Source organism: Crinia signifera, chromosome 7, assembly GCF_055691185.1.
Source record: "Crinia signifera chromosome 7, ASM5569118v1, whole genome shotgun sequence".
Lineage (NCBI taxonomy): Eukaryota > Metazoa > Chordata > Amphibia > Anura > Myobatrachidae > Crinia > Crinia signifera.
Genome location: NC_139223.1, coordinates 111,307,017 through 111,329,323, shown reverse-complemented (window position 1 = coordinate 111,329,323; position 22,307 = coordinate 111,307,017). Strand labels below are relative to the sequence as shown.

Here is a 22,307-nt window from a genome sequence, read left to right as displayed (position 1 = left end):
GTAAAGTACCACTTCTCTTGTTAGGTAAATGGAATTTAAACACCAAGTACTTGTTGGTGACACCCCTAATACAGGGGCATCTCTACCAGTGCATTCCCTGGGGGACCCATCCTTGCCCAGTTTGACACTGATTGTGAAAAAGGGACATGGTTGTTAGCTTGACAAAATGAAGGACGACGTACAGTCAAAAGGTTGATGTGAGTTTTTCAAATCCCCCCACCCAAATATTTCATACCCTACCCTTCCCATTGTCCACCTAATGCTTGTGCATTAGTCGGCCATAGGCCTGTCAATCTTTTTCATGTGCCGACTTCTATTGGCCAACCTACTGTATGTAGACCTTCATACCGTTGACCCTATGACCCATACCCTGTGAGAACTACAGCTATCATCTAGAAATATAGGGTGAAATGTAATAGGATGAGAGATTCAGAAAGTGAGAGATTTGGTAAGAAAGCTCCAGTTTTTTTTAAAGCAGCAATCATTTAAACTGCAAAGGCAAACTGGTTTTGCTGTGTAAATGATTGTCGCTTTAAAAAAACTGGAGCTTTCTTACCAAATCTCTCACTTTCTGAATCTCTCATCCTATTACATTTCACCCATAGTGCCTGACTGATGTTTGGTTGTAATTAGCTTACTTATGGTAATGCAGCAGGAGGTGCCTCGTATAAATAGACGCACCCAGCATGCATGTGTGATCCTCTGCGATGTCCAGAGAAGCAGCATCGGATCGCTCTGTGGCATTTACACAAAATGGAGTGCCTTCTCCCTGTTCTCAAACAGCTGCAGACTGTCAATCACCTGACACCTGCAGCCGTACTGACTACGAGAATGCAGGACCCATAATTGGAAAACTGCATTCAGCACACAGCACTGACCGAACCTGAATCAGGACCATTGTTCTGTGATACATTCATGAAAAAAGCATCCAAAACGTATTATTTTGAATATATTTCGCATGGTCTCAAAAATATTGAGCTCACAAAAAGACTGCTAGCAGTGGCTAGAGACAAAACACGCCTGTTGTGATACAATAAATGGGGCATGCCTGGACAGGTAGAGAACTTCTAATTACAGATATCAGATTCACACAGATTGCAAGGCTGACTGCAGAAAATAATTCTCTCATTGGAGGAGAAAGAGGCTTAATAAAAGTAAAACATTGTACACATCTGAACTCACATTTTCCATCTACAGAGCTGGGGTTTTAGCTCTATAATTCTCGCTTTGTTATGTTATTTTAAATAATAATTGATATGACAATTAAAGTAAACTGCAGCCTATCCGCTCATTGGCAAGAAATGATACCAAGCATGTGACAAGCGTGAGAGGTATCCAAAATCCGAGGAGGTCATGTGAGGCCTCCAGGAACCCTCCCTTATGTACGGAGACACAGCAGTACAGGGGCCTCAATCAGTCTCTCGCAAGACATCAGCTTATATCAAACACATCACAGGGCCCTATAAAAATACCTATGGTGTTTATTCCAGTCCCACACTCGTTTGACTTGTCTTTGTTAGTATGCTATTTTATTATTTTACAGAAGACATTGTCTATGGTCAAACCTGTAACACTTTCATAGCTTAATCTACTGTATATTTAAGAAAATGTAGCCTAACAGGTCACTAAAACCCAGCAACATCAAAGAGGCATAATTAAATATTGATTAAGCATCCAAAATGGCGCGGGGGGGGGACTTCGTAGCCCTTCCTCTGTGGCACTGTTTTGGCGGGACGTCTGTCTTATTGTTATAGCCCTGGCCAACAACTGGATTGGGTTGTGGGAAAATACAGAGCACTCAGTGGTGTGACAACTTCCATATTGTACACACTTGTCACTTTTAAAAAATAACTGACTCCTAACAATCAGTCCCAGAAATGTGCAAATAATTAATTCAGCATTTTGCCTGTTTTCCTTTAAGAGACAAAAAGAGTCAGCTTCAGAGCCTGATTAGAGCCAGCAGATGATGACAGGGTGACCAGTAGACGGCTAATCTGATCAGTCCTTATGAAAACACTGCAGCCTCTGTCCCAGGCAAAGGGTAACCATACCCAGGAGAGAACATCAGGATGCAATTAACAGCGTTCCCTAACAATACAAAACACTGTGTGCGGAGGGGGCTTCCTGGGCTGAGCAATCATAGCGTAACCACTCAGCTATCATGGTGTATATTCAGTTAAATACTTAAACATTTTGCCACAATTTTTCTGTGAAGAAAGTCAAATTGTCTGTGAAGTCAAATTGTGATGGTGACTGGAGTGCAAGGGGTTAACAGGCGATACTGTAAAGTGATGAAAGCAGGTGTTACCTGGAACTGGAGTACATCTCTGGGATTTAAAATCATTTAACAAAGAAACTCGATCCTCAGAGAGAGATAAATAAATCTTTCCATCACATGTCATCTTAAATCAATAAAGAACCCAACATGTTTAACAACTCTAAAAACTCTGTATAAAACTATGCACAATGCTAGGGCAGAGGCGGATGTATAAACTTCAATTGTCTATAATACACTGAGGGGTCATAGAGAATACAACTCTCTAATGCAGTAACATTTACTGAACTCTGCTCATAAAAGATTTTGGGCCTAATTCAGACTTGATCACAAAGCACATTTTTTCTCAAATGGACAACATCATGCGTACTGCTGGTGAGGCAAATGTAACATGCAGAGAGCGCACAGATGAGGTGTGTCTCTCTGCCTGGCCATGCACGAGATCTCGCTACTCACGTAAGATCTCCTGCACAGCCCAGGAGCTGGAAGCCGCCAGAGACAGAGATGCCCCTGAAGTGGAGGATAGGGCAATGCTACCTGCAGCTGCTGAAAGCTGCAGATGTCTGAACGTTCAGTGCTGCTTGCTGCAGACTATAGCTTGCTAACTATTTATTCTTCATGGACTGGCAACAATCACTCTGACTTAAAACATTTGAAACCCCCCCTCCAGAAATCTTGTGTTTGTCCCTCATGTTGGCATTGACATGCATAATTTTGACAGTCAATATAATGTTTTCATGCAGTTATGAAGGTCTTGCTGCTTATCGCTGTCTAACCCTAATTGCAGCCTCACCCTATCATGAGATATCGACATTTACAATTTAGACATTGTGAATGTCGACCATGAGAAGAACTAAAGTATAACATCCTGTAAAAATTTGTAGCATTTGTCATCTGCTCCATTTTATTTCGCTTTAGTTTTCTCAGTTCTCTGACATGACACTGTAAAAAAGATTATTATTAGTTAGAACATAAACATAAGTATTTTCCAACAGTATGGTCACACCACCTCTGGGGAAATGTTTGGTGGGGTACTGAAATGTTCAGTATTTACACTTGCTCACTGCCCCATCACTACAGCTGGTGGTACAGTGGGCCTAATTCAGCCCTGATCGCAGGGAAAATTTGTTCTCAAAATGAGCAAAACCATGCTGCATTGCAGGTGGGGCAGATGTAACGTGCAGAGAGAGTTAGAATTGGGTGCTTATGTGCAGAGTAAATACTGGCTGCTTTATTTTTACACTACAATTTAGGTTCTTAATTTCAACACACCCAATCCAAATTTAACTCCCCCTGCACATACTACATTTGCCCCACCTGCAGTGCACATGGTTTTGTCCATTTTGAAAACAAATTTGCCATGCGAACACATCTGAATTAGGCCCACTGTACCACTGCATCCAGTGGTAGCATGTCCCAGAATAGTGATGTCACTCTGTATCAGCAGCAGGCAGTGCAGCATTCCTCCCATCCCAACAATGCCTCTAACGTGTTTTGTGCATTTCAGCGCACTTTGTTAATGATCATTTGCCATCCTTGAAAAAGTGCGCCATGAATCGCAGGAAACACGTTTATGTTCTAACTAAAAATCTTTTTTACAGATGCCACCCAAAAATTTAAGCGCTTGTTTTTATTGTATTGCATGTTGTTTTTATACTAAGCTGCTATAACATATCCAGCGTGGTTTACTTTTCAGCACTATACCAAAGCCACTATTCTGAATATAAAGGAACAACTACACTAAAATCAAACAAGCAAGCACTGGCACTCTGGCATAAAACGACTTACCATCCATGGGTGTCAGGTACTCGTGCAGGTGGCCTGGAGTGCCCACTGCTCCACTTTGCAACAGGAGCTCCCCATAGGGACTTGGGTGACTTGCCAAAAGTGTCATCTGGTGGTAATAATCAGCAGGGTTGACACCAGGGGGAGGAGGAGCAATGCCAAAGATACCCCTTTCTTTTAAGTGCTCATGGGCCACTGTGGGAAAAAACAGCAGAATTACTCAGTGACTCTCCATCTTACCTGCACCATTTGGAAGCATTTAGTGGGTTAATGAGTGGTGGCTGTGTGTTTCCAGACAAAGACCCTCGCAGGATGCTGCATAATTTCCCCTTTTTAATCACAAAAATGTTTCATCAATCACTATTTTTGGGCATTTTTCTTTTAATGAGACCTTGACCTTCACAAACAAGTTTGATTCTCCATTTACTAAGTTTAGATGCTGATTTCAAGGGAAGGCTATACATAGAGATAAGAAATGAATCACAGACAAATCTGATTACTGAAAATTACAGAACCAATTATATTTATGTTTTTTCTATTGATGTTTTATGCTGAAAAAAATCCATATTTAGATCACATCCAAACAATAGAATACACAAATAAAAAAACAATGCATCATCCATCCAACAATTGGTGTCTAACTACCATGCACCAAAAGCTCTTGGGCATAATACTGAACAGGACTAAATCTGTAAGGAAAACTCCATGTTCTGTATATATATATATATATATATATATATATATATATATATATATATATTACACACACACATACTGTACAGTATAGTGGAGTATTACTTAATTCCTTTTTGATTGGAATAATAGATATTCTATCTAATTATATAGTATACCTTTGTTATTGCTTTTAACAATAAGATAAACAATCAAATTAAACCTCTAGGAATATAGCATTCATATAGGAACAGATAACACAAATACACTGACACCAGATACTTGACAGCAGAAGCAGCATTTGTTGTTACAACGTTACTTAATACTTTTCTTTATGTAATGCTTTAGTTGACCGATTTGTTTGGGTGCCCCCTGCAGGCTATCAAGGTTAATTGAAAAATATAAAGGTAAAGAATTAGCAATTTTCTGCTAATTTTAATAAATAGTTTTTATTACATTGCTGCACAAGTCTGAGTTTCCCTTATTGTCTTCTGTATCACTTATAGGATAACAGGATGCATGAAGCATTGGTTTGTTGGAACATTACTCGCAAATCCCACTGAACCGTTCTGTACCCAAAGAGCATTAAAAGTTCTCCAGTTTCCGTCGTTGTATAAACTCCCATATTAATGTCTCAGCCTCTCCCCGTGATGCTGAAGCAAGACACATGGAGCTTGAGAGCTGCTAGATGCATCTAGTCTCGGCGTCTGGCTCCCTGAATACCAAGGCTTGGCCAGAGACAAATATAGGAGTTCTCACAGCTGCAAATCCTCAAAACTACACCCGGAGCTCAGAGGAAGAAAAAGCGGAATTGGGAGGAAAAATAAATAATGTCAACCTCTGTCCAAATTCATTCAAGAGGAAAATGTTCAAGGCTGCATTTATGGACAGAGTCTCAGTCAATAATGAGATATATTGAGAGGTGGGCATTAGATGCAATGCCTAAATCCCCAGTAGAAGTCTCAGGTTCCAGAATATTTAGTAGAAGAGTGAACTGAAGACAAACGGTCAAACTTTTTGATGGGATGGGAAATTGGTATAAATACAGCTCAGTTAACCCCTTTTCTACCAGGTGGGTAATTGTACCCTCGCTTCTTGCACTGGTGGACACAGACGAGATGAGAATGAGATGAATTAGAGAATGAATAGGCAATAACTTCTCCCAAGCTTCTGAATAGGTCTTTTGTGAGACTTAAATGTGTATTTATCCTCTACAGACCTAGCTCGCCCTTCTCCTGTGTAACGGGCCCTGGGCTAGGTGTGCAAATTACAGAATTTTGGAGGATTAAAGGAACATTACATTGTGTCTCGACACACCTGGATTAAAATAGTGATGGAGTGAAAGAATGCACACCCAGTGGTAGCATTCCATCCAGGTGCTGAAATAAACAGAGAATATCCTAAACTATGAGTAATGCTTCTATAAAGCACCTATATAACTACAGGTATGGTACTATTGCCCAGTATAGCCGTGAGTCCTGTTACTCCAAATGTTTAAAAGTACTTCCTAGATTATAATCTCATGATATAAATTAAAAGAATGACTTTGTAGCGGCACCAGTAACTGGTTCTTCGGCACGTTTAATATCTTTGCAATGGGTTATATAAACAAAAGGAAATCCCAGTTTTATATTAATAAATTGGATCAGCTTAATGTGGTAATCTTTCTTTTATTTAAAATGTTCTAAAATTAATTTGGTTTGGGATCCTAAACCTGGGCCACAAGGTAATTTAAAGTAGATTCAATCGGTAACCTTATGTGCAGGCCTTCAGAGACTTGCATAGACTGGCGCTCACTCAAGTGTGTTTGTGGGGGGTAGGGGCAGTTCGCATGCGAGCACCCTGCTATTCCTGGGCATAACCAAGAAAACGCTGGGTACGCCCAGGAAAATTCTGGGGGTCCCCATGTAACGCAGATGGGCACCTTGCTTCCGGGGTATGCGGCTGACGTACGAGGATATCAGCTGCCCGCTCAGTTCTCCGAGCAGGACAGCAGAGACTGACTTAGATTTGCGAGCTCTTAAGAAATCATTCGATGGTCAGTGACCAACAAATGATTTTGGGCCCGCACGCTGGACTGCGAATAGATATATATGCAAATCATCCATTTACAGTGCTGCACATATATTCGCTGGATGGCAGAGGGCATTCGTCTGTCCAGTGGGCGGCATTAAAAGGCTCACTAAGCAGCAAACTAATGCTGCTTAGCAAGCCAACCAGAACAACCTCCTTAAGATGCCAATACACTAGGGTAATATACATGCAATCTGGTAATTTTATATGCAATTGTGGGGACCAATTGCATAAAAAGCATCTAAATCACATGTATTTGACTCGCAGACCATGCAAATTCTGAGATCTGTCGGATCACAGTCAAGCCAGCAGTCATGGTTGCAATCACATGCAGTATATCGTATGGAGGTTCATGGTCGGGTCAAAGGGGGGATCGGGGGCGACTTCTCCGCTCAGAGAAGTTGCCTAGTGCATGGCCAGCTTTACCATCTTAATAAAATGCTTGTGGAACCTTTTAGATAACAAAGTACTTTTCTAGGCACATTGAATAATGTAAATCCAATCAGCAAATTGAAAATTTGCCTTATAATAAAGACAACCCTAATGTCCCCTTACTATTAGGACATATGTTATACTAACAGTTCCGATTTCTCAGGGCAGACAGACCGTATGTCCACTCAGGACATAATATCGGTAGTCAGGATGTTCCCTCACTCTCTGGACAAGACATACAGACGTTCTCACACTCAGGAAGGATGTAAAACAGAAAATCATGATGGCTTCGCCCTCTCAGGACACATGTAATACTGACAGTCATTATGTTCCCTCACTCTCAGGACACATGCAATATCAACAGTTCCGATGTCATCTCACTCTCGGGACAGATGTAATACAGTCAATCATGATGATGTCCACTCTTTCTCAGGACACATGTAAGACCGACATTTGGAGATGTTCCCTCACTCTTAAGACACATGTCATACAGCCAGTTCCAACGACCCCTATCTCTCAAGACACATGCAATAATGCCAGTTCAAAGGTCCTCTCACTCTCATAATACAAATAAAAATGCCCTAATACAGTATTAGCAGTATTTTCAGGGAAAACAAGAAAAGCTTCAGGATAAGGGTGAATATATAGATGGGTCTTCTTTCATTGTTTCTGCAGACATGATAAACAGCCCTTCTAGTCGAGATTAGTGAGCACTTTTACCAAGGCCGGGTGTATTGTTTTTGCAGTTTTCCTCAAAAATGTGTCTTATTCACATTGCTAAGTGAATAAGACGCACAAAGCAGACTCTGCATGCCTATAATCTGTGTGTGAAATGCTACTGAGGCTAGAAGGATGAGGACACTGTAAATGGGTTGTAGGATGGACTTTTGAGCGCCACCTCATTCAAGTGTACTCTTGTCATCCTCAGTTAATTCTGATGTAGTGGTAAAGGAGAATATGCAAAGACATTGAAGGTGTTCAGGCTTGATCTGGATATCCCACCCTTACTTATATTTTAGGAGTCAGTCTTGCATTCAAAATGCAAAGAAGCAAAGTTCCATATCATTAAAATCCAACCTTATGTCAGTAAAATTTATTTTAAGTCTTTGTCATATTAGTTGTTATGCACCTACTCCAAAAGCCTATTTCCTGCTTCTTATGTGCACCCAAACATTTTGAACATTGGGAGCATCCAAAAAATAAATAAAAACTAATACTGGGTACAAATCAATGTTATAATGCTTTAGATAGGAAGGGGAGATAAAAGCTAGTGGGGAAAAGGATTCACTTACCTTCTGCTGGGCTGAGCCCCCTGGCCGCAGAGATCATGGACAAGGTGGGGCTACTGTGGACAGACCTCAGGTAATGTTCCATGTGAGGACTCACATAATGGTGAGCGTGGCTGAATTCTGTGGTGCTCACTGGGTGAGGAGAGAGGCGGATTAGGGAGATGTCAGAAATAACTGGACTGCCACTGAGACCCGGAGGGCTGTAAATGAAGCAGACAAAACAAATATTCCTGTTAAACAAAAGGTACACAGAATACTTGGGAGGAAACGATGCCTCAACCCTATTTGTACCATTTTATTCTGTACCTTTCAATATACAGAGGGCATGATCCAGACCTGTTAGTTCTCCTGCGAATCTGCAGCACAAATGATTATCAGACGACCACCCAGGCGCAAGCCGTCCTTTTGAAGACAGCCAGCTTGGCTGGCTGCTCACAGGGTGATTGACGGTTGGGGGGGTGGTAACCATGCGCTTTCTGGGAGTGCACCAGAAAACACAAGTGTTCCCCAACTGTTGGGTGGGAGGGCCGCTGACATCATCAATGGCTTTTTTCTCCCCACGGCCATCACAGTAAGTCTAGACTTACTCAGCGCTGTGAACAGAGGGGAAAATATAACTGCAGCCCATTCATTAACATACTAGAGTGCTGCAGGTACAACCAGAAGATATCGCTAACGATGCCATGCTGCTAAATGCAGCACATCATGTTAGAATGCGCCATTTTCTCCTGCATTGCAAGTGTCTATGTGCTTGCCGGTGCATGTGGAGTCCTGGTGTATGTCAGATGGTCCGGCTCATGTCCTTCTGAGGTAATACCGTCAGTACACAGCGGGAGGCTTTGCCACTTTGTTTATTTCGCTAAAAATACTCCCCTCACATGTTTTTTCCCCATTTTGCGTCACGGCTGCCACCCTGCCTCCTATCTCCCCTAAATGTCGGCAACCCTGTGTAGATTTGCTAGAGCAGCGACTTTTGTAAAAAGTCTCTTCTTGTTGTGCTTAACTTCAAGATTTCAAATGGAAAACATTAAAAACAACACATGCCACGTTAAACTATTTCACATAACTCTAGCATCCTGTCAATATAACGGTACAGTAATCTCATGTACAAAGCAACGCTTGAATTGCTCCATCAGATGACTGCCAGTGCGCATGGCACTTGAATTCCCCCATAGAGGTGAGGGACAGCATAATGCCACATACACACTATACAAGTGCACATTGTGAATAATATGGTGGGTACACGCTGAACAATATGCACAATAATACCGTTATCATGCATATCGTTCGTGGAAATTGTTTAGTATATAGGATTGCTGTTTTAAATGACAGGGTAACACCTGTCAAGAAACAGTGGCTTGTAAAAGCCAATACTTAGTAAATGTTCCCATAACTGGCATTTACCATGTAAAATACAATTAGATATTTAAATACTAAAATAATAGTAATATTAAATTCTAATAGGTACAAATATCTGGGGCGAAATGTAATAGGGTGCGATTTTTTAGACTAAAAAAAAATCGCACCAAATCGCACCTTTAAAGATCGCATTTTTTGCCGCGAATTCGCATATGTAATGAGATGCGAATTTGCGGCAAAAAATGCGATTTGCTGCGATTTCGGGGGATTTTTAGTCATGAAAATGTGCGCATTTTCATAAATGCGATTTTGTGCTTAAAAAAAAAGTTTTAAAAAAAATAGCGTGGGGTCCCCCCTCCTGAGCATAACCAGCCCCGGGCTCATTGATCCGGACCTGGTTCCAAAAATATGGGGGACAAAAAGCATAGGGGTCCCCCGTATTTCTGAAACCAGCCCCGGACTCTTGGACCGGTCCTGGTTCCAAAAATACGGGGGACAAAAAATCTGGGGGTCCCCCGTATTTTGAAACCAGCACCGGGCTCCAACAGCCCGCGGTGTCATGCCACAGCCGGGGGACACTTTTTATACAAGGTCCCCCGGCCAAAACATGAGCACCGTGGCTGGTCAGCCTTGGACGGGGTACCTGGAGGAGTGGGGACCCCCCCAATAAAGGGGTCCCCCCCAGGCTTCACCCGTCCAGGGCTGAAGCCCGGGGCTGTCACCGGCGTCCGTGGCCAGTGGTGGTGTAAAAGTGAGGTTTGTGTGTAATAAACTTTTACTTCTCTGTGTGTGTGTTTTTTATAAACATTCTTTTTACAGGTGGACTACAAGTCCCAGCGGGCCCATTAATGCCCCGCATGCTGGGACTTGTGGTTCTCCAAGTCCCAGCATGCGGGGGAGGTCTGCTGGCACTTGTAGTTCTCCGGTATAAAGCAATGTAACGTATGATCGATTTAACCCTATCAGGCCGGCGTCCACTGGCCACGGACGCCGGTGACAGCCCCGGGCTTCAGCCCTGGACGGGTGAAGCCTGGGGGGGGGGGACCCCTTTATTGGGGGGGTCCCCACTCCTCCAGGTACCCCGTCCAAGGCTGACCAGCCACGGTGCTCATGTTTTGGCCGGGGGACCTTGTATAAAAAGTGTCCCCCGGCTGTGGCATGACACCGCGGGCTGTTGGAGCCCGGTGCTGGTTTCAAAATTCGGGGGACCCCCAGATTTTTTGTCCCCCGTATTTTTGGAACCAGGACCGGTCCAAGAGTCCGGGGCTGGTTTCAGAAATACGGGGGACCCCTATGCTTTTTGTCCCCCCATATTTTTGGAACCAGGTCCGGCTCAATGAGCCCGGGGCTGGTTATGCTTAGGAGGGGGGACCCCATGCCGTTTTTTTTTTATAAAAACACTTTTACACATTTTTATTAACAGGACCATGCACAGATCTCAATGATCTGTGCATGGTTTTGTCAAATTCGCCTGTCAGAACCTGGTCTATTTTTTTTTGCGATTTTTGGTAACATTTACCAAAAATCGCACCCTATTACATTTGCGAGTTGTATACTTTATAATGGGATAACATCTGGATGCGATTTGAAATGTGACTAAAAATCGCACTTCTAAAAGTGCGATTTCGCGGTAAAAAAGTGCGATTTTTTTACCGCGATTTTCAACCTATTAAATGTGCGATTTTCGGAAAATGTGCGATTTCGGCCGTTTTTGACCAAAAATCGCACATGTCTAAAAAATCACACCCTATTACATTTCGCCCCTGGTGTCTTCTTTAAAAAAAAAAAAAGTTTTCATGCTGTAGAATGATTACAGATATCACGATGTGAACAGACTAATCACTAGGAGGGATCAAGATGCACTCAGCCTATCATAAGTGCTGGCGATTGTTGATATCATCAGTGCATATTCTGCCCAAGTATTCAAGCACCTGCTGGTTATAAGCCTCTTAGCAGGCACATGCTTGAATTTGTTGTTCTCATACATGCAATGCTTTTCACTGTACACACCCTTAATGTACATGACCAATGTTTGCACTCTTCTTATCCAATCATGCCTCTATGTATAAGGATTGTAAGCAGGAAATTCAATCAAATCTAATTAAAGATTGATACTTAAGGGTTTTTTTTTTGTGTGTATGTGCATTACAAATGTCCAAACAGTGGCACAAATAAATAACTTTCATATAAACCTTCGGTACTTATATGTTAGTTGGGCACCCACTATAGTTAGTACGCTCATACCCCCACTATCCATGTCCGCATGGAGTGGATTTTATATAGTGTGGCGAGCGTAGCGAGCCCCGCGAGGGGCCGCATAAAACTAAGCAAATAGATTAGTGGGCGCCCAACTAACATATAAGTACCAAACCTTCTTTCAGATAAAATGTGTCGCAGAGCAGTAGAGAGAGACGGTCCCAGGTACTTTTTAAGGGGTGTGTCCAAATTGTGAGACGCATGGCCATGCACCATTACAATAAAATACCTAAACAAAATTATACGTTAAGCACCTCCCTGGCCACACTGCACAATACAGCAGCATATGCTGCTGCTGCCAGGTAATGGGGGCCCTGGTAATTAGTACCCCCTTTCAGCACCACTGGTCATGGGTGCTAAATTGCTTCACCCTTTTATTCTGATTAGATTTGGAGAGAAACTGTTAGCTAATTTATTGAATGCATTATTATTATTATTATTATTATTAAAATCATCCAGAAAATCACCCACCAACAAGCATTGCAGGGAGGTACAGCCATGCACAAACACAATCATAAAACTGCTATAAGCAACAAAAGGTATCCACTCCCCTTCCACCTTGACTACCCACCTATTTGGATGATGATACTGCCCCCCGCAACCAAAGAACAATGGGAAGGGAGGATGGGAAGCCTGGAAACAAAGAGGTTTTGGCCAACCTGTCTAGCTCCATGAACAATATCTACAACACAGCCCCTGCAAGGCTACTACACTCAGCACTCATGCCAGCCCCATTCTTGAGGTTTAAAATACCTCTTTTCTTATTCAATCATTTGGTTTCTCTTATCCCATACAGAACTTTGCATGACAGATTGTTTTGAGGGTTAAGATGCAATAGAAGCCAAATGCCAGATACTGTATGTACAGCATCTAGAGTCCAGGAAGCAGCCACAGCTGCACTCACTTCAGTGTGATTTTACAGAGCTCAGTGAGAGTTCCAAGTCACGTCATGTAGAATATGGCTACAGTCACAACGTCAGTGGTAGGACCCAATCGGTGAGAGTTCCAAGTCACGTCATGTAGAATATGGCTACAGTCACAACGTCAGTAGTAGGACCCAATCGCTTTTTCTTAAGTTCTGTACCTAGTAAAAAGCTACATATAATATGATAGATAGGCTCTCCAGTCCTTTGTAAAGTTGCCTACATAAGAGAACTCCATTTATAGCACACACAATATACAGTATCATACGTAGATTCTTACAGTAGGTTACAAACTACAAAGGTTTGCAACACATTGTGCAATTCAGTGGCCAGATTCAATTCACCTCAACAGCTTACCTCATGAGGAAAACGATTGTAGCCTTGGACTCTTGGACTTTTATGCCTGAAGCTCTTCAATTACAAGCTAATTACTATAAGCTATAAGAATAATAAGAGGAGCTGGTGCACGGGGGAGGCATAGTATAGATGGCAGGTGGGATTGAAGCATTAGGAGCAGTTGTACTGTAGAGAGTGCACAATGCTGCCCATTGGCATAAAATCATACTGGCTCTCAGTAGTTTTACAGTTCTCAGGAATACCAGATGTAAAGTGAAACTGAGCAGCTGGACCTGGCAGAACGGAGAAATTAATGGGAATTAAATGGGTTGTAGCAACATCCCCATGTCTATCATACCCACAGGCCTGGGAGAACTGACAGACACTAGTACTTATCTTTGAAATGTTATATACACGCATAAGAGATCGCTGCAATCTTATGTCCCACTATGCAAAGTCTGACTAAACATTACGCAAAGTGGGCTATTCAAATGTGAACGGTCCCCTGCGCATTCGTACTGGAGACCAATGCATGTGCAGACGCAGGGTGCGAGCAGGCACGGCAAACTACATAGCAGTGCGAGGCGGGAGGTGGTAGTAGGAGGAAAGGCCTGTGGGAATGCCCAGCGTTTCATGGGCGTTCCAATGGAATTCCGGGTGTTCCCATGGTAATGGCCAGGTGACGCGGGGGTGGGCAGCTGACGTCAGCACAGGGCGCTCGCAGATCAGAGACACCATAGATGTGTCTCTGATCTGCAAATTTGGTCCCCCCCATAGACAGATAGATAGCTAGAGAGAAAGAATGGCATCAAGAAAGTGAGGAAATGAGAGGGGAGAGTGAGATAGTGTAGCAGAGAGAGGCAGAGAGAGAGAGAGGGAGGTGTCAGGTAGAGAGAGAGAGGGGGGGGATCAGGCAGAGAGAGAGAGGGAGGTGTCAGGCAGAGAGAGAGTGGGGATCAGGCAGAGAGAGAGAGAGGGAGGTGTCAGGCAGAGAGAGAGAGAGGGGGGGTCAGGCAGAGAGAGAGAGAGGGGGGGGTCAGGCAGAGAGAGGAGGGGTCATATAGAGAGAGAGAGAGAGAGAGAGAGGGAGGTGTCAGGTAGAGAGAGCGGGGGGTCAGGCAGAGAAAGGGGGGGGGGCAGGCAGAGAAAGGGGGGCAGGCAGACAAAAAGAGGGTGTCAGGCAGAGAGAGAGAGGGGTGGTCAGGTAGAGAGAGAGGTGTCAGGCAGAGAGAGAGGGTTGTCAGGCAGAGAGCGAGAGGTGTGTGTGTGTGTGTGTGTGTGTGTGTGTGTGTGGGGGGGGGGGGGGGGGTCAGGAAGGGAAATAAGAGTGGTGGGTACCTGGTGCTGCTATAGCCCGGATGCAGGCACCCAGAACTACAGTGGGAGGTGGGCAGCACCAATGCTATGTGACCGGCACAATCCCCTTCGTATCCCTTCGCGATCATCCCCTTCGTATCCCTCCGTGGCACCGTCGCGCAGCAGAGTCTCCTGATCGGCCACTGTTGGCTGTCTCACTTGCTGCCACTTGCTCAGACGGCAGCCAATCAGGTGACAAATGGGGGGGGGGGGGAATCAGGTGACAAAGCAGTGGGGGCGCGCGGTGCTGCATACTGCCGGACAGCACCTCTGCAAATGAGCATATTTAACATAGGGGTGCAATTGAGTCAGTGCCCCCTTTAAGGCTGGCGCCCGGCGGCAGATGACTCCATTGCCTCCGGGAGTTCTGCCACTGCATAGACATGTTCTGAGTTAAAACAACAGTAATAAAAAGAGACATACAGAATAACAATCCACCAGGAGTTACGGTACATGAATATCTCTCTCCTATACAAAGCACAAGGTATATGGCATTGGCATGTATATTGGTATATTGATTTTATGTAATAGGTACAACCTGAAAATTATATAAATATTATATAAAAAAAAATACACAAAATATAACCTAAAGGAAGCATCAAGGCTTATGTCCTCTATTCACAGATCCATGTGGTGTTTTGTGTGCACACAGCTGTCCATACAACTTTTATTACACATTTTATAAGCTATTCTTTGAATAAACAAAAACATTTCAGACTTAAGGTCCATACACACTGGGCGACTATGCCCAGTGTGTATGGACAGCGATGATGACAATCACCGCTGCGGGTAAAGCTGCTCAAAGAGGCTGTTTTGAGTGTCTTTCAGCTGAAAGTTGCCCAGTGTGTATGGGTCTATACAGTAAACTTGGAAATCTTCATAAGAGACAGGACCCTGTAACATGAAGTAAAGCTGGATGACATTGTTAACGATTTTTCCCCTTTGATGGTTCTGAATGACAAAACGTTGAATTCATCCAGTGTGACTGCACTGTGCACCTTATTCTAGTTCACTCTTTCTGACAAAATCTGGCTTAGATGGACAAAACCATGTGCACTGCAGGTGGGGCAGATGTTACTTGTGAAGAGAGAATTAGATTTGGGTGAGGTTTTACTTCAAAGTGAGATCTATATTGCAGTGTAAAAATAAAGCAGTCAGTATTTACTCTGCACAGAAACTAAATAACTCACCCAAATCTAATTCTCTCTGCACATTTTACATCTGCCCCCCCCCCCCCTGCAGTGCACATGGTTTTATCCATCTAAGAAGTATTTTGTCAGAAAGAGTGAACTAGAATAAGGCCCTGTGTTACAGACGATGTGCGATCCCGCATGTCTTCAGTGACATCTTCTGTCAGCCCTACATGCAGCTCAATCTGGGGATATCGTAAGCATACTACTGGATATGGCCATTGACAATATCTTTTGCAAGATTGCATTGCAAGATATGTCAGGGAGCTTGAGGAAATTCATTGATGAAACTCCACTGTGTCAAACGTGTCATCTAGTGTGTACACATCTTTTTATTATATTTTATTAAGTATTCTGTGCATTTCATACATTTATGTGTACTTTCTTTTTTTTTCATAAAGATATACATCTTAAAAAAAATGATACCTCTTTTGCAACTTCCAGCCAAAAATGATGCGCCAGTGCTGGTTTCTGTGAAAATCGACCATACAGAAACAGACAAGAGCTGGCCCTTGCCAGCTGCCCTTGCTATGCATGCCTCATTCTTCCAATCTCTACAGCTGCACCACCCTCATACTTTGACGAGAGAATAACCTGAACACAATTATTTATTACACTTATTTATTTTGTGCCAACAGATTACACAGCGCTTTACTGGGTTACTATTACTAACATCTGGAAACCCACACAAGTGGAACTGCCTTGGTCAGAATAGAACCCATGGCCCTAGTGCAGTGAAGCATCAATTCTAATAACTGTACCTCTGCATCACCATGCAATATTTAGCAGAAGGAAAAGTAAACATGTAGTTTGAAGAAAGCATGAGGGCGCAATTTCATGAGAAAACAAAGTACAAAGTAGATATTTGGGGTGAAATTTAATAGGATGAGAAATTCAGAGTGAGAGATTTGGTAAGAAATCTCCAGGTTTTTTTTTAAAGCGGCAATCATTTACACTACAGAATCAAACTGTTTTTGCAGTGTACATGATTGCTGCTTTACAAAAACTGCCCATTTCTTACCAAGGGTGAGATGTATCAAATGGAAAATGCGGTAAAACCCCGGTTTTACCGCATTTTCCAATGTATCAAAAATGATACCGCACTGAAGGGTATCGCCACCTTTGGGTGGCGATACCCTATAGAAGCCTATGGGCTTCTTTTTGCCGCCCGCCGACCCCCCCTCTGGCTTACCTTCCTGAAGGGTCCTCCTGGACCCCGGAAGGTAAGCCCTGCCTCCCCCTAGTGAAGCAGCCGGACATCCTTTCGGCTGCAGGGGGGAGGAGGAAGCGCCGGGGACAGCATGCATAGCTGTCCCCGGCGTGAGGGGAGAGCGTGGCGGCAGGGAGGTGACAGAGACGCCCGCACACCAGTGTACAGGTATCGCGGGGGGCCTCCGTCACCGCGATGCCAGCCGCATATGTTAGTACATATGTGGCAGCATAGCGGCGGGGGGGGGGGGGGGGGGGCGGCGAAGGGCGGCAATGTATTTTAATACATCCCGCCTTAAATCTTTCACTTTCTGAATCTCTCATCCTATTACATTTCCCCCTTAGTGTTTCCACATTTTTTTAATTTAATCCCGCTATCTCACTCAATATTGCACAATAGGGAACAATCCATTTCTTTTTATTGTGGTTTAAAGTTTTATGCAATTCAGCAAGCATCACAATCTGTATTAATTTAAATGTATGTGGTCTATATATAAAACAATACATATAAATGTTTATAGACTAATATAAACCCTATATACCCTACCCAGAGCTGTAGCTAGGTGACAAGGGACACAGGACCATAGCAATTGTATGTTTCGGCATCATCCTATTTTTCCCAAGTTAATGTACCTTACACATGGGCCCTTATTCTAGTTCACTCTTAGAGGCAAAATCCTTCTCCAATGGACAAAACCATGTGCACTGCAGGTGGGGCAGATATAACATGTGCAGAGAGAATTAGATTTGGGTGGGGTTTTTCTTCAAAGATCTATATTGCAGTGTAGAAATAAAGCAGTCAGTTAGTATCCCTGCACCGAAACAAAATAACTCACCCAAATTGAATTCTATCTGCACCTGTTACATCTGCCTCCCTGCAGTGCACATGGTTTTGTTCATCTGAGAAGGAATTTGCCACTAAGAGTGAACTAGAATAAGGCCCATTATGCCACACAACATAATGTCCATTACACATTATGACATATAACGTAATATCCATTACACATTATTCCACACACCTAATGCCCATATGCATTATGCCACACACTGTAATGCCCATTACACATAATGCAACATACCGTAATGCCCACTACACATTATGCCACACACTATAATGCTTATTTTAGGTTATGCCACACACTATTATGACCATTACACATTACGCTTCACACAATAACGCTTATTTCACTTTATGCCACAAATCATAATGCTGATTGTATATTATACCACACCCTGCAATGCCTATTACATATTATGCCACACAGTTATGGCGCTAACAAAACGCCTCTTACAAATTATGCCCCACATTAAGGCTTATAATTACTTTGCTAGGGGTTTCTTGGCAAGAGATGCAGCTTTCTAAAATTCTACAGGTGGTGCCAGCATTCCTGGCACTTTCACGGTAACAATATACACGTAGTGCCGTCATGATACATTTTGTAAAATTTTTAACATGGGCGTCTATGGTGAGAACTACACAAAGACACCCATGTTAATCTTTAACATGGAGCTGCATACAGCCCCAAAACCACTCCTACTTGGCTGGGGCAGGACCTGGTGTATGATCTGCTAAAGTACCAGGCTGGAAGTGGTTGTCGCTGACGTCAGAGACCCACCCAAAAAATGCCTTGAAATAGCTGCGATTTCACAAACACATCCATAAAATGCCATATTTCTGCCCCTAAACCAGGGGCATTGTAAGAGAGGAGGAGATTTGTGGGCAGCCTCCTCCAGCTGGGCCCCCTCCTCTCTGCTGTGAGTGCGCAGAAGTACGATAATTCTATGATTAGCTATTCATGCTGGATTAGGCTCAATATTAGGATTTTTGCTGAATAGAGGCCTTTTTTCTCAATATATAGTCTGTTATATCGTATATATGGGTACAGTTCATTTTATTAGGGTTGAATGTTATTTTTTTTTTCATTATTAACATTTTACATTTGCAGTAATAAGTCCATAACACAAACATATGGATTGTAATAGACTAACTTGCAGGCTACTGCATTACCTAAAGCATTAAGAGGGTACTGCTCACAACTTTACAACCTATAGGGGAATATGAGTTGAATACATCAGATTAATTGCACCTATTGCAAATTTGAGCACACTTGGTGGCTGTTAGTAGCGTCATAATGAAATAAAAAGTTCCCATCATTCCTTTTTTGAGGGACAATATTTTTGAGAATGCAGCTAATCACTTTATTGGGAATCAGTGATATCACTGAGGCATGAGACAGAATAACAGCTGCCTCCCCTATAGGCAGGTGACAAGGCATGCTATCACCTTCTCCCACTGCCACTTTCTAAATTTCATGGCACATTAAATGCTGCTATGTTGTTTTGTTAGAACTTAAAAACAAACCTGCATTTTGGTGAAATTATTTGAGTGCACATGATTGGGCTATTGAAACTTTGCAGAGGTCACATATGCGATCAGATTCGATGCAACGCCGAAGTGCGATGTCCATCGCATCCGATCACATCTTATGGTGCAAAATGTGCCACCTTTCAGCACCCGATGTCGCATGTCATATTGTGATGGCACATAGGGCCTTATTCTGCTTGGTGCGGTCCGTTCCGAATTCTTTCGGAGGGCGCTTTTTAGCCGTCTGCGCATGCGTAGGCAATGCAATGCGCATGTGCAACGTAGTGTCTCCGCACTCGTTCTCGCCAATACCGTCCAGAAATGTGCACCGAAGTGGCTTGGGAAATATGGGCGTAACATGGGCGTACACAAGGGCGTGGTTTCAAAGTGGGCAAAACTGGGCGTAAATCTGGGCGTACACGTTGGAGTGCACGAACTGTGGTAGGCGTGCATTTGGACACGACACCAACTGCAAGCGAACCAACACGCATGACATATGCGGTGTCCATAAGCAAGTTCCAGTTTGCGAAGAGCACTTGTTCATGCGCTAGGCATTCGGTTCGCCCAATTAGTACGCCCGCACCAGAAGCACTCTCAGCTGACCACAATACAATCCACTCCTCTACTCATTAGTGATTAATTACACTCTTTTCACAGGTTCAATTGGAACCACTAATACAGGTAAAGGGGCAACAATGAAGTAATACCACTTAACATGATGTAAGGGTTAATCTAAAGTGCTAGTAATGTGTTTATCAATTACGAATTAATTGATTACATTTAAAAATAAACAATTTGTTATGAGGTTGGCTAATTACATAGGTGTGTCATGTTGCAGAAGCATGAGTTCCGAATAGAGTAGTGAGGTTTGCGGAAATACACCAACTCGGTGCGTACGGCCAGCTTCCCGTCCGTTCGGACGCTGTAAGACCGTGCAGAATCTTTGTGTTCCCACCGCACACGCACGTTTGGATGAAGTCCGAAGACACTCCCTCTTCTTAGTGAGTCCGTCCGAAGGGATGCGGACGACCTGTGGGCGTGTATTCTTAGAATGTCCGCACGGCGTGGAGTTCGGTCATTTCCGAAAGAATTGGGAACGGACCGCAATAACCAGAATAAGGCCCATAGGGTGCTGGAATAGGGCGGCAGAGTAGTGTAGCGCTATGAAGTAGTGCAAGCGGGCGCTGGGGATCAACGTGGTGGCAATATTTGAAAAAAAAATTAAACCACTGGGCGACCCTCCGATGGCTGCCCATTGTGTTATAAACCACATGTAATCGCTCCTGCAATTCAATAGATATTATATGAAGCACAGACTATCTATTGATGCATCATTAGAAGGCGAGCCCGCGCATCGCGTCCAATGGTCCCTAAAGTATGCATACAATCATTCGATTTATCGAACAGGTGTGGTCAAATCAAATGATTGCATGCAATATCTCACAAATGTGTCACATTTTGCAGATACAACTCTTCATTTGTCGCTGTGTACACACGGTGAGATTTGACAAAATCGCATGCAGATCGTAAGCAGATCGCACAGGTTTTTTACCTTGCTATCCCGATGTGCGCTCTCGGGACAGCACAAATCGAAACCCAGATAGACAGGGCAGCAATGACTATATAGTGCAAATCTAATGCTGATTATGTGAATTGTATGTAAAAAGTACAGAGATAGCGAAGACTGCATAGCACTGGAATCTTACGTCGAATAGCAAGGCAATCTCACCGTGTGTACACAGCATTACACTCAGTCTGGTTTTAATTTACAATGTTACATTTTATGTAGCAGCCAGAGAACAACGGTCAGTAAACAGAAGTGTAAACTTCTGACTGAACAAACAATAAAATGTGTTCTGTGTTTTAAGAAAGCAAAACTTATTTCTGGCAGTAAAAGTTTTCATAGCACATTGGAAAAGCTATCATATTAACCTATAAACCTGAACACTTCACAGCCTGTACACTCAGGTGCATGTGGATAATACTTTCAGATTTTTTGGGACTCCCTGGTAAGATACAAAGTACCAAGTAGCAACTGTCAGGCTCCAATCTAATATTTATAAAATGTTATTAAATTAATATTATTTTAAGTCCAATACTTATCAGAGATTAATTTTACATTTAATTTACTGTAATTTAAGTTGACCATACTACCCTTTGTTCATATTATTCTGGAAATGTAAAAAAAAAATATTTCAAATCTCCATGTTTTGTTATAACCATGGAGAACAATTGTTAAATTAATCAGGTTGTGATTTACAGATAAAGACTGGTTCATTAGTTCTACAATCTGTCTCACTGCGTCTGGTTGCAACTATTTGCACCCACAATTAGGTACTGTTATCTATAGAACGATAGAAGGACGGATGTCACACATTAGCAGTGTCTCAAATAAATGTTAGAATTTGTAAGTGTATCTGATATATAAATCATTAAGTTAAGCAGTGTGACATAATTACTCAATGTACTAAGGTGGATGTATAATTTCACCCTCTCTTGTGTTTACTGTATTAAACATGCAAATACACACTAATTACCCATTGCAGCTTGATTACTTCTAATTTACTTCAGGCTGAATAACGTTGTAACAGGATGTAATTAAGTGCTTTGTTCAAGCTTGTACTTTCTGTAATTATTTGCTAGCATGTGTAACACAAATGACATTTCCCCTGTGTAAACACTGAGCCCCTCACCATGTGGCACATTTCTTATCGGAGAAATAACTGGCTGATTATAACGTGCAAGCAGTAATAAAATAGCCAGCGAAGAAACAGCTTCCGTACCAGA

At 42.8% G+C, this 22,307-nt stretch overlaps 1 protein-coding gene across 4 annotated transcripts in view; it reads right to left on the bottom strand.

Moving 5' to 3' along the window:
- The window catches only part of GLI2 (GLI family zinc finger 2), a 143,778-nt gene that overhangs the window by 21,630 nt on the left and 99,841 nt on the right, over positions 1-22,307 (bottom strand). For all 4 annotated transcript variants that reach the window (XM_083153631.1, XM_083153634.1, XM_083153633.1 and 1 more), the window contains 2 exons: positions 8,530-8,726; positions 4,064-4,255 (listed from right to left, as the gene is read on the bottom strand). In XM_083153631.1, coding sequence (XP_083009757.1) covers positions 4,064-4,255; positions 8,530-8,726 — 389 coding nt within the window. The remainder of the gene's footprint in view (positions 1-4,063; positions 4,256-8,529; positions 8,727-22,307) is intronic.